Below are 14,167 nucleotides of genomic sequence, written 5' to 3' on the forward strand. Positions count from 1 at the left end.
AAATTTGAGGTAAAAAAAATCCCAACAACAATCAAACAAACAAACAAAACTATTTCCACTACCACGCGCTATCTCATTCCTAAATTCTGCAGCGGTATGAATTCCATCTTTTCCACTGAGGGAATGTTGAAAAGGATTAGGCATCATCATGGAATGGTAAAGTCCAAAGCTAAAGACAGCACAGCTATCTGTACAGTGTCATGTCTGAGGTTTTCAAATACCATTTCATTAAACTACTGACTTGATTTTTGTCCTGATCCTGTGACTTACAGTGTTGACACCACCATCTGACTCTGAAATGCAACAACTGACAGCAAGTAATGGTCATAGCCTCCTGAGAACCTCTTTCAGTTTAACTTATTTTTGTGTGATTCCCTGCCTCTTTGGAGCTAAATTGGAGTGGCCAGGATGTCCTCTCTTGAGAACTTAGTAGGGTAGCTCAAATAGGTTAAATCAAATGTCCATTACAAAGGACATAAATGAATAGGTTGGGTCTCCAGAGAATATTGTAATATCACAAATGATTTACAATGCATATGACATATTATAAAATATCTTGTTATAATGCAGAGTTGAAAGTTGGAGTTTTTTGGTTAATTGTTTGACTAAATAAAGAGATATGTTAATTACAATTTTCTTGGCCAATTCCAATTTCCTATATTTTTGTGACGTTGATGCATGTGCAAATGTGTATTTGCTTAGGCCTTTAAGTTCATCCTTTGTGTTCTTTAAGTTCAGCTGAATTGCTTGTTGTTATTAATTCGAATTCTGAACATGTGGCTGATATTTTGTGAAACTGTATAAAATAACCACAACAAATGATTAGTATTATTATTATTCACATTAAATAATAATGTGAATAATGTGTCCATCAAAGCCTGTCCATCAAATGGGAAGGATATGTATAGGTGTAGTATACACTACAGTTAAGCATTGGGTCTCATGGCTCTCATTGACAAGTGCATTAAGCAGTTATCTGTTAAACTCATTGAGCACTACCTGTTTGGCAGCAGGCACAACTACAGACTAGATAATAAATTAGTGGAGCATTTAAAAAAAGAAACAACAACAACAAAAATAAACTGAATCTTGTCTAGGATAACAGATCAGCAATCACAAACAACAAGAAACGAAGCAGCAGAATAAATTAGTATTCATTACTAAGAGGGTGCTATAGCTCAAGAGGCAGAGCGGGTCATCTGTAAAGCAGACGGTTTGCATTTTGATCTGTGGCTGTTCCAATCTGCATGCCAAATATCTTTGGGCACAATACTAGCACTAAGTTGCTCTCCCATGGATCTATTGGAGGGAATGTTAGATAGAAAGCACTTGCATACAAAAAGCATGGGAAAAAAGTAGAAGTATGAATGGGTGAATGCGGTAAGTTGCATAACTACTATATATGCTTTAAATGCTCGGGAAGAGTAGAAAAGCGCTATTTGAGAAGAACCAGGTCATTTACCATTTCCAAGTACACCAAGTTATTACCTCAATATATATATACATATATATATACATATATATTAGGGGTGCAACGATATTCGTATCGATATTGAACCGTTCGATACAGTGCTTTCGGTTCGGTACGCATATGTATCGAACAATACAATTTTTTTCAAATTTTTTTTTTTCAATTTTTTTTTTTTTTTTGTGTCCCGTTTGGATCTATAGCCATCAGAATTGTTGTCTTGAGGCCAAGAAAGATGCCAAGAGGATTTATTTTAAGTGGATCATCATATTGGTCCATTTGATTGACCTTTATTATAATTATGAATTTATTTTATTTTCAGTTGCAAACGGGACAGACATGACTGTGGGATAGGACAGGGGGAAAGAATGAAAGAAAGAGGGGGAGAGAAAGAAAGAAAACCAAAGGGGAGAAAAAAAAAAAGAACAATACAAAATTTGTAATTTATTTTATCAACTTTCCTTCTGACGATGCTGTCTGTGTTGAGCGCTCAGTGAATCTGCATTTGACTACTCCGCCTAGGCTCGAGAGTGCAGCCTAGGCGGAGTAGTCGAACGCAGATTCACTGAGCACTCAACACAGACAGGATGGTCAGAAGGAAGAGCGCAGGGCAAGCTAGCGAGACAGAAGTGGACCACCCTCATTCAGATCTGGCGTTTGGAATTATTTTGGTTTTCATGTGACGTATGACCCTGAAGGTAAGCGAGTCATGGACTAAAGTAAAACAGTATGTTGGGATGTGCCATGCAATGCTCAATTACATGGGTGGGAGCTAGTGTGTTAGCGCAGTTAGCTCGTTAACGTGTTGGCCGTCTAGCCCCTCTGTATAGGGTAGCTCGTTAACGGAGATTTGCCGTGTTGTGGCGTTAAGGTTATTTCAACGAGATTAACCTGAAAGCACTAGTGGGAACACAACGAATATGACTGCACATTTACACCGACATCATCCTAGTGCAAAGACAAAAACAACAAGCATGCATGCTACAAACTTTAGCCGAGTCATTTAGACAGCTGTTAGCACAGGATTCTCCTTATGGAGACCTGATATGTTTAATATGCTGCTGAGAATATAGCCCAGAAGAAGCGGATAGTATAGCTTTTATTTTGGAAAGAGACATTTCTCTGTAATAAACTCTCTTTTCCAAAGATGAGTGATTCCTCAATCAGATACAGGGCTCGCAATATCGCTAGCCCGACGTCCCGGGGCTATCTCTCCCCTGCCTGTCGGGCTATTGTAGGAAGGAAAAATATATGTCAATGCTTTTGCATTCTTTCAGAAATGTAGCTGGGTAATTATGTCATTGGGTGAGCCACTGTCAATATGTGACATATTAAAATCGTGTTTGAATTTGCGCTTGTTTTTTTGCTTTCACTTTGCAATCGCGCGAACTGTGTATAGAGAGCGACAGCACTGATCTGTGAGTGATGATAATTTGTGCACCAATTCCTCTGACATCGTCTTATTAATTGTTAGCTTACTATGCAAACATGACAAGTGAAATCTCCCGCAGCTTAAACATGTGAGAGGTTGATCGCGCAGAGAATCGCTGAGCTTATGTGAGTGCGGCAGGATATATATTTCACTACGATGACCTGGATGATTGAGAACCTTCACAGACATATATATTTTAGTTCTGCTGAGCCAAATAAGACAGGTCAGGGTGAAGAAGTGACAGCCAAAGAAAAGCTTACCACAAAACGGAGAAGTTATGACAAATCAGACTATAAGGCAAAAAGAAAGTGCAGCTTTATGGTTTCATGGACAAAAGAATTTCTGTGGCTGCAATATGACGAGCTAAAAAACAACACGCACAAGGGTTAGGGTTAAATTTAAAAACTGTACTTTTGTGTTAAAATATATATTTATAATTTTAATAAATGACAAATTAAAAAGGCATGAACATTTTTTTTTGTATCGAAAAAATATCGAACCGTGACACCAAAGTATCGAACCGAACCGAACCGTGAATTTTGTGTATCGTTGCACCCCTAATATATATATATATATATATATATACTTTCCATATAATATATATATATTGTATGGAAAGTTGCTTCAGGATCAGTATGGTGGTGTCAGTAGCAAATCAAAAACAGACACTGTAAGACATTTGATATTGACAAAAAGTCTGCCTTTCTGCTACAAGCGCTTTGATAAAGAGGATACTTTTCTATTCACATTCAAATATTACCCCCTTAAAGCATTCTCCTCAGATGTTCTCCATAACTTAAGATCTCCAAGTTAGGATTGCAATAAAGCATTAAAACACACACAGTGATGCTGTAAACTAAAGCCTTCAAAGAAGATGATAAAACTCATCACAATTCCTCAAAAATGCATTAAAAAGGTTTGTTTAAAGCCATGCTAGCACCATTCATCCTTTACTGCCTCCTGGTAACACCTGGGTGGCCTGATGCCAGAGCCTGGGCTGGTGCTACCCCCAAAGCTGATGTGGTACCCATTGGGCATACCAATGTTCTGTTGTTGAGCAGGAGACAAGGCTCCCATCATGTGAGGCAGTGCGTTCCAAGAGGAGTGTCCAGCACAGGGGCTGGGAGACAGCGCCGCCATATCCTGGAAGACTTGCAGCTGGTCCCGGAGGCTGCCATAAAGGCTACCCAGAGCCTTGCCCTGGCCCAGGAAGGGCTCTGAGCTGATACGAGTGACGGGGCAGGGGAAGTGGTGAGAGCCGCTGTAACGGAGGCCATTGTGCTCTGAGAGGCCACGGCTTAGCCGGCTGGGACTCAGAGAGGTCTGGCTGGACACAAAATGCACAGGAGAGGAATTGGCAGTCTTGTAAGCCACCCCGGGTCGCGGGGTGTGGGGGATCTTGGGGAGCTGCCGACGTCCACGGCTTGACGTGCTAGTATTGGAGCTCAGTGCCACTGGGCTGCCTTTAACCCAACCACTGCCCTAGATGAAAATTGGACAAGCAATTTGAAATGATGAGGAAAAAGAAAATATGCCAGAGAAGAAAGGAAAATGGGAAGAATATGTATAAGTACAGAGCCACCCAAGGGAAGAAAAGAAAAGAAAGACACCAAAATACATGTACATGGTAAGATAACAGCAAACATAAGAGGGACAGAGAAGACAAAAATAAAGACGCACAAATGGATAGATAATCACAGAGGGACATGATGAAAAAGACAAAGTGGGAAGAAAAGCGAAAGGTCATGAGAGGCTATACTGAAAGCAGACAGAGAAGAAAGCACTAAAAACATGCAGAGCAATCACAACAGTCTGCATTTAATTTCTGCTTGTCTATATCACACATTTGCTGATGCTCTGTAATATATATGGTAATGTGACAAAAAGCAGTCTTTTATTCTGCTTTTATTCAAATATATCGAGTCAATTCAACTTGACTTAAGTAATGCAAAGTTTACAGTGGAACACATATTCACTGCAAGAGTAAGTGTCTACAGGCATCTGTAAAGTATGGTCATGGTTTGGGGTTGCATTTTAGCTAATGGTGTTGGAGATCTTGTTAAAACTGATGGAATTATGAGAGCAGAAAAGCAGAGCCAGATTTTGATGCAATTTGCAACAAAATCTTAAAATCTTCTGAATGGCAAGAGCGTCATCTTTTAGCATGAAAATGGTCCCAGATATACTGCCAATGCAGTAAAAGCAAAGCAGGACTCCATGCCTCCACAGAGCCTGGACTTCAACAATACTGAAGTGAAGTTTGATCATCTTGGAAATAACTGAAAAAAAAACCAGGTCAAGAAAGCTGGAGAACTATTCCTGAAGAATACTTAAGAAATGAAAAGAATCAAGTTTTGTAGGGAACATTTAGACATTAGTACAAAATACTGAGTTCTAAGCTTGTTTTAACTGTACAAACACTATTTTGCCATATATACTGTATTTCCATCTTTGTATGTTTCAATAAATTACTACTCTTATTTAAAATTTTCTTGCAAAATATAAAGAAATGAAGGGTGGCTCAAGACTTTTACTATATATTGTATTTATATTAAATGCTGATATTGATAAGTTAATATTTTTCACCGGCACTAATTGACTTGTAACACCCAGCTGAAATGGAAAAGGTTCCCAGTTATCTAAAATACATGCACAGGTTAAGTGTATATGATGTAAAAACTGTCAGATAACACTATGTGGATAAATAGTGTTATGCTTTGCTATTCTTTAAAGTTTCCAGTTTGCATTGTTTTTTTTTCTCGCTTTTCTTAATCTCACTTATCTGTTACCTCATTGATTCTCACTGTGTTCTGCACTCTTTCATTCATCCTTCTTACCAGTGGAAGTTGTGGTAAGAGACTTTTTCAATGTAAACCTTTATTTTTCAGATTAAGTCAACTAATTTATTTTCAAATTGCTCTAAATTCCACCATTTCATGTCCTACTAAATCAGATCAGCTTGTGCCTCTCTTGCTTTTAAGGGAGCAATACAGACGTACTAGACAGCACGTCTTTCATATCAGGCTCTTTTAATCACATTTTTACTTCACTTGAAACAATCTATAAATGTACCTTCACATATTTTAGCTAAAAAAAAAAAACTCTGCAGTTTACTTATTTTAGTTTCTTCCTGTAAGTCCATTACCTGCATGAGGCGCACTAGGGGTTGGGTTCAATGTCTGTCACACAGCAGTCAAGGTTGGGGGCCCTGCTTGTCCCTGGCTATCAAGGCTGGATATTGGAACACAAAATGTCACCTTTCTGGTGGGGAAGGAGCCTGAACTAGTGCTAGAGGTTGAGAGATACTTAAATATATTTGGGGTCACCTCAACGCACTGCTCAGGTTCTGGAACCAGTCTCCTGGAGAGGGACTAGGCTCGATTCCAGTCTGAAGTTTCCCTTGATGAGTGACAGCAGGCTGAGGTGGGTATTATCATTTCCACTTGGCTAGCTACTGGTACATAGGGTTTTAACGGTGGATTACAGAGCTGTTTCCTTGTGCCATTGACTCAGGAACAGGTCTAGACTGTCGTTTGCACTTATGCAACTGTTCAGAGTATCCAGACTTCTTGGATTCACTAGGTGGGGTGCTCAATGGTGCTCTATCTGGTGAATGTCATCCTACTGGGAGACTGCAACACTCATGTGGCAAATGACAACAAGACCAGGAATGGCACTATGATCGAAAGAATGAGATCACGGGTACAAACAGCTTTCTCTGAAAGGTAGCTGGCCTCTCCCTTAGAAATAGAGTGAGGAGTTCAGCCATCTGAGAGAGGCCCAGACTAGAGCTGCTACTCTTCCACATCAAAATGACCCAGTTGAGGTGGTTTGGGCATCTGTCAAGAATGCCTCCTGGGCACCTTCTCTGTGAGTTTCTTCGGGCATGTTCCACTGGAGGCAGAACCAGGATATGCTTGAGAGATTCCATCTCTTAGCTGGCCTAAAAACATCTTGGTGTTCCCCAGAATAAGCTGGAGAAGGTGCCTGGGGAGAGGAATACCTGGGCATCTGTGCTTAGACTCCTGTCCCCACAACCCAGTCCCGGATAAGTGGAAGAAAATAGATGGATGGACAGACAGGCAGATGGACCCAGGATGATAGCACACTTTTCCTCCTGAGTTATCAAATTAGATTATTTAACATTAACACCAAGCTGGATAAGGCATGTTGTATAAATGCTGTATGGCTGTCTTCTGAAAGTTGATCCTACAGTCAAATATTCCTGTGGTAACATTGACTGTACTTGTGAGTATATGTTACGAGAAGCTGGACTGTGTAATACTCTAGAGTGTGACATATGTCCATGGCTAAAAGAAGTGAGTTGCCCAAGCCATACTTATCATTGAAGACAGGGGCCAAATCATAGGTATAAAACAATCCAAACCGTATAGTTGCATTTATAAATTCTTTCAAAAGAAAGTAAAAATGGGGATAAAAGAGCCTGATTTGAATAAAAATAGAAAAATATATTATCCTACGTGTTGGCCCCCCTAAAGCAACAAATACCTGAATCGTCATTATGGAAAGCCCAAGTCGATTTGAATGATGAGTAGGAGGAGAAATGGTGGAAAATGGGGGGATTTGCAAAAAAAGAAGACGCCTTAAGCTAAACTAACAAGAATGACATTAAAAAATGAAAGCTCAAAGATGACCTTAGTCAAAAAGAACATGCTTGCCCACCTGCTTGTTGCTGGTTTCCAGCCCTTCACTTGGAGAGCCAGCACAGCTGGCGGTGGAAGATTTCGAGTGGCACTGTCCCCGGCTGCAATAGCGGTCACAGGAGTAGTAGCGCTGTTTGTCTGCAGAGGAATGATGGTGTTTCCTTTCATGGGAGCGTCCACGGTCGTGGGCTCGCTCTCTGGAGGCTGTTGTTTCCGATGCTGGCTCACCCACTGCAGCTGTGAAGGAAGAAAATATTGCTGGGTGTTTCTGACAAGTCCTAAGATTTTCTTACTCCCCAGTGTTTCAGTAGGGGTAAAGATTCTAACAGTCATGACAGAAACAGCATAGGTCATTTCTAATCTAATTAACGATTAAGCATTTAATAGGTTAGAATTAGTTTGGAATGGAAAGGCCTTAATCAGAGAGATGACTCTGACAGAGCTCCAGAGTTGCTCTGTTGAGTGAAAACAGTCTTCCAGAAGGACAACCATTTCTGCACCATTCTACCAAGAGGCAGATAGTTGCTGGATAGCGTAGTGGGCTACTGGAACAAGGAGGCATAAGTGGGCAGAGATGGGTAGTAACGCGTTACTTGTAACTGTAATCCATTACTTTTTCAAGTAACGCGTAAAGTAAGGGATTACTATTGCAAAAACGGTAATTAGATTACCGTTACTTTCCCGTAGGAACGCTGCGTTACTAAAACTGTGATTTTTTTGCGAGAATGTCTCATGACAGTGATGTAAGCGAGTGCGACGTTCGTGACAACAGCTGTGTGCAGATCAACAGTGGATCATATATCGAGTGCGGGAGAGAGTATGAGCGTGCAGCATTTAAAGCGTGGAAGTACTGACCTTATTTTGAGTTTGATTCCATAAAAAGTGACAAAAACATTAGTGTCCGCTGTGCGTGGGAAGAAAACTTCTTTTTAGAGCGAAAAAAACCCCTAAACTTCCAAGCAAACACCGAGTGCGCTACGACGTAATGGAAAATTCACAGAGAAACTCGTGGATTCTTCCACTGACTGCTGCGGCACACTGCACCAGGGTAAACCTGTTTTAAAAAAGGGACCTTTCCATTTGATTACATTTTGTATGATGGATTATGCAGAAAAAGTAGAATTGGGCTGAAAAATCTATCGCTTTATAACCTATTCAGGTTGTAAATCGTGTTTTTAAAAAGTAACTAAGTAACTAAGTAATTAATTACTTTTGAAAATAAGTAATCAGTAAAGTAACGGGATTACTTTTAATTCGTTACTGTAAGTGGGCAAGAAATAAAGAAATAAAAAACAGGGTGCTGTTGCAATGCTACTACATAAGTAACCCCAGCAGTTTGAACAGGATGAGGGGCTTATGGAATCTTTGATATCCAGCATCCAGCATTGACGGCGAAACAACTGGTGTTCCAACATTCAGAAGAAGGACCTACTCTCATGGCTAGAGATTGCAACAGCAAGGGGGAGGCAGGACGACAGGTATCATCACCCCCACCCGAGATTGGGTACCAAGTGCACCGGAAAAAGGATCTTTGAGTGCATGAGGATCACAGTGAAGCTTGAAACCTGGATGTTTCCACAACACAACCTCAGAAATGTGCATTTCTTAACTGTACGTGCAATATCTGCATTATAATCAGACTCCTGTGCATGTAGAAGTATATATAGAAGAGAAGTGTAGTCGGATGGTAACGAAGAGAGGGAAGGTAGTCAGGAGATTGAACTACCAGAAGGCAACTTTGCAACGTGTTCTAGTAATAGAAGGGGCTACCGTTTTTTGTTTTTGTTTTTTTCAATTATTCAGAAAAGGTATATGATAATATTGATAAAAGGTATATGATAATATATAACAGGACTAATGGGACAGTAGTACAGAGGTTTCAGAAGTTGCTTTAGAACTCTTCTGTTCTTTAAGATTCCAGTGTCCTTTTTTAGTATTTCTACTGCTATACAGCAAATACAGCAGAATAACTGCTAATTAATTCACCAAATTTCTTTTTCCAAATTGTAAATAAATATGGTTTAAAACAGTGCTTTATGATGCTAACATGATTTACTTGGCCAACCAAGGTTGTGGCAGTACTGCTTTGAAAGTGGATACTTACATAAGTATCCACTTTAATCTAAGTATCTGGATTTAATTGTGCAAATTTAATTGTTTTAACCCTTAGCTTCTAACAGAGCAACCTTGGAAGCAATAACAGGAGTGATCTGCTACAGTCAGAGAAGTACTACTGCTCAGTGGAGGGCTCATGGTTAGGAAAGAAGGGAAGCTGAGCTCCTGAAAAGTCGCAGAATTCAGGACTTCAACAAAACTCGGACAAAGTGGTAACTAACCGTTTGATGGATGTTGCTCTTGTTTTGTCCTTTTTTTTTGACTTTACTAATTTTCTGTGCTTGTTCTTTTGAAACTCCTCACACTTATATGTTTAGATTTTATGCTTTATTTATAGTGTGTTGGTTTTTATTGAGGGGTTATTGAGATCAAAATCCTCCTGATCTCCTCAGCAGTGTGTCCCCCTCCATGCCAGAGAGCTAGCAATTATTTCCCCCCACTGTACATTAAAATCAAGAAGCATTTTTTGTCAAATGTTTCGTTAAAATCAGAGGTTTTTATAGGTGACTTAAGTTAAGTCCCTAATATTCTTTCCAATAATGTGTTTTATTGTTTTCCCCTTGTATTTAACTATATTAAACTGACAGTACATGTTATATTTGAAGTAGTATGTAAGAAGCGGGTAAGATGCTAGAGCAGGGGTCCCCAATCCCAGTCCATGAGGGCCGCTGTCCCTACAAGTTTTAGATCTCACCCTGGGTCAACACATCTGAATCACATGATTAGTTCATTACCAGGCCTCTGGAGAACTTCAAGACATGTTGAGGAGGTCATTTAGCCATTTAAATCAGCTGTGATGGATCAAGCACACATCTAAAACCTGCAGGGACACCGGCCCTCGTGGACTGGGATTGGGGACCCCTGTGCTAGAGAGCTGCCCTTCTTGTCAAAAGGTGTCAGAATCTGAAACCTTTGATTCAGAATATGAATGAGTATCTTTTTACATTTGAACAGGTAAATATCTGTCAAGAAGAGATATTTCAGTGACTATGTTGCAATGCAATCTACTGTAAGACAGATGACAAGAGTCTGAACTACTTTGGTGAGCCTTTAGTCAGTGCAAACCAACTGCCACTAAGCAGCAAAAAACTTATGGCAAAGTGGAAACGCTAACCTGATGGTGGCATCGAAGAAAATCGGAGGATTTCTTGATTGTTTATTTATTCATTTATCTATCGTTTTCCCGAACTGCAAATTGCTTTGTTAACTAGTAAAAGTTGCATTTCCTGCAAAAATACTGGGTGAATGCCATGTAGTGGAAATCATGTGCCAAAAACAGCTGAAGAAGCGGAACTATCTGCTTTATTTCAAAGGGTACACTGAAGAGGAGCGAGAAAGAAAAAAAAAGCAGAAGGAGCGAGAGCGGGAAAGAAATGCGGCAACAACCACAAGTAGGATTCAAACCTGTGCTGCCCACTCTCAGGGCACCTGCTCATCTCAGTGAGGCAAAGACAGATTTCCTATCCTGAAACAAACGTAATTCATGGGAAAACGGTAAACGGTATGAAAAAAAATTATTTTACCGTGACCGTCAGGAGTGTCTGAAGATATTGGCACAAGGCTCATGTCTCTGGAGTCCCCGGTTTAGAAGATATGACGAGTTGAAAAGTTAAAAAGCTTAATATTTAAAAATGCATAAAAGTTATGAGCACCAAAAGATAGAGCTGCAGGGCTCTAGACTAACTTTTTCCATGGTTACACTGGTGCGCCTAACTTTTTTGTTAGATGCAGATAGTCATTCATATTCTGAATCAAAGGTTTCACAAAAGTTTAGGTGCACACAAATTTTTCAACAACATCGCTTAACACTGTAGTTTTACATGTGCACTTTAAAAAAAATAAAATAATACAGGCAATATCGATATAGGCAATATCGATGTTTAAATTATTAACTAACAGTCTTGTCAACACAAAGTTCTTTATTTGGAGCACCATTCTACAAGAAAGATAAGTTACTGAAAGTCCTTGTTCTTAAAGTGCTTTGGCGGTCTTTGGCAGTAGTAGACATTGTAGACAATGTTAAACTTAATCATCATCTCGGCCTCTGATGATCTGTTTGCTGCTGCCTGCCGCTGAAAGGGAGTGGGGAGAGGGGACACTTGTTTTGCAATTTGGCATCATTTTAAAAAAGTTTACATTTCTTCGCTATTAAACAGCAGAAATTTGGCTTTCTTGTTGGAGGTCATTTTTGGAGAAAAACAAAACAGCAGCCGACAGCACTGTACATGACTTGTGCTTAATAATCGAATGAATAATGCAGAAAACAGAGATTTGAGAAAGAAAACTGTTCTAGAAGTACACTGAGAGAGAAAAAGCACTGTGCAGCAAGTGTGATTTTATTGTGGCGGAAGCAAAACAGCAAAAGTAAGAGGGAATTCATGATGATGTTTATCAAATGTGAAGACAAGTTTTGATCTTCTTTTGCTGCTGCAGTCAATTTTGGTTGGAGAGTGACAAAACCTGCAGCATCATAATCTAGCGCAAAAAAAGACGTAAACACAAAGCATGGACCCGACGCATCAGAATCAGTAAGCTGTCAGCTTTCAGCATCAACGCGTCCATGTACATGTCGTCAGGTGATAATGCTGACATTTCACTGATGTGTCGGGGCCGCATTCTGTGTTTACGTCTTTGAGTGGAATCCGTTTAGCTGTTCTCATTTACTGTTAGCTTGTTGGTGGTTGTTGAAATAGTTTTGTGAGGTTTAAACTGAGATTCTGGCCTTTCTGGTAAAATACATTTATATTTAAAAGTTGATTCAGGATTCAATGAATCGATATCACTTTATTCAAGCTGCTCACCTCTCTCTATCCGCCTGCACTTTCAAAAGTACACACTGACTATCTCTGATTGGTTTAAACCATGTTATGGGCATAATGTGTGTCTGCTGTTGACCACGCAGAGACTTCCAGAGTTGCGGAGACCTTTTTTTGTACTAAACAGCTGGTTGCACCAGTGCGACCTAGGATTTTTTTTAGTCACACCATTGAGAAATTAAGTCGCATAAGCGACCAAATTGGTCACACTCTAGAGCCCTGTAGCTGGCATTAGCAGAAATAGCAGAACAGTTTAAAATTTGAATGGTGAAAATAGCACAAAAACTGTGGGAGTAGTTAAGTGTCAAAGATTAAAGAAAAAGGAACTCAGTAGGTTGAGTGAACCTATTGACCTTCACCAAAGTGATGCTCACCCAATGAGCTTACTTAGGTGATGTTAACAGAAAACATTGTGATTCCACTGACATGCAGATTAGACTATGAAAGTCTGGATATCTGGAATACGTGTCATTTTCTGCTTCTAAGTTTTATTTTTGACCCAAATGTCTGTCTCCTTTAACTTGCATGTTAAAGAAACAAGACTGCCTTATTTCATCTGTGCAATACTATCAAAATAAGGAACACATTTTAGTAATGCCGAAAAACTAGGATGTGAGGGAGGCTATATGTCTTCCTTTTAAGCTTCACTTTATTGGCTCTCTATTTTAAGTCGTTATCATTTATCGTAAATAAATCCTAATAAATCTCCCCAAATCCTTTTGCTCTCAGACTGCAGGTATACCTGTAGTTCACAGAGCATTCCAAAGTAGAATGGGAAGCAGAGTCTTCATCTTGGACACTAAGATTGCTGGGGATCACAATCCACTGTGCACTGCTCCTCCAGATCCTTTGTTTCACCGCTTTTTTATTCTCCTACTGCTCTAGAGTTTTTTTCTGGTTAAAAGGGACTTCTTCAACCCCATCGTCACCCAAGTCCTTGTTCTTAGTGAGTAGCTGGGGCTCTTGCTAATATTGCAGATCACGCGTCCTATAATATAAAGCCCCTTAAAGGAAACTATTGTTGTGAGTTGGCACCATATAAATGAATTGCAACTGAACTAAAAACAATCACATAAAATTATAGGATAGCATGATGGGACAGTCCAATACTAAGTGGGACTAGATGATACTGAAGTGGGACTAGATGATACTGAATGTCTTTGTACACTGTGATTTTGATAGTGCTTGTGAATAAATTCTGACTGACTTTACCAGCAGAACCGGGAGGTTGACCTGCCAAAGGTGCATCTAAAAACCTCTGTCTGTTCTCTCTGTCTCGGTCTCTACGGTGGTGGCAGCGACGGTGATGGTGGTGGGTTCTCTCCTGGCTTGGTTTTTCCAGGGTGTAGTCTCTTAAATTGACCTCTTGGGGCCGCTGTGGGGTCACAGTTGAGGCTGAGCGCTTCATAGGGCTGGCATCAGGGACAGACTGAAGGAGAAAGACGGATAGAGAAAGCCAGTCAGCAATACATTTTAGAGTTGTTTTTCCCCACAGCTTCATGTAACAACTGCATCTAATTATTTAATCCACACAGTAATTGCCCACTGCTTAATCTGATGAAGAAAATACATTACAGCACAAATGTAATCATTTGTGTTGTGTTTTAGAATAATTGACTGTTGTCCCACATGACACAACAAAGGGAGTGAAAACATTTTACATTTAGCTAAA

The 14,167-nt window shown here is 39.9% G+C and overlaps 1 protein-coding gene across 1 annotated transcript in view; it reads right to left on the minus strand.

Moving 5' to 3' along the window:
- Positions 1-3,833: 3,833 nt before the first annotated feature.
- The window catches only part of LOC146620902 (voltage-dependent N-type calcium channel subunit alpha-1B-like), a 137,568-nt gene continuing 127,234 nt past the window's right edge, over positions 3,834-14,167 (minus strand). The window contains exons 21-23 of the mRNA XM_085367122.1: positions 13,708-13,924; positions 7,584-7,801; positions 3,834-4,382 (exon numbers count right to left, since the gene is read on the minus strand). Coding sequence (XP_085223248.1) covers positions 3,834-4,382; positions 7,584-7,801; positions 13,708-13,924 — 984 coding nt within the window. The remainder of the gene's footprint in view (positions 4,383-7,583; positions 7,802-13,707; positions 13,925-14,167) is intronic.

This window comes from Diplotaxodon limnothrissa, linkage group LG12 (genome assembly GCF_057381915.1).
Source record: "Diplotaxodon limnothrissa isolate DT_005_m linkage group LG12, D_limnothrissa_male_GT1.1, whole genome shotgun sequence".
NCBI classification, from domain to species: Eukaryota; Metazoa; Chordata; class Actinopteri; order Cichliformes; family Cichlidae; genus Diplotaxodon; species Diplotaxodon limnothrissa.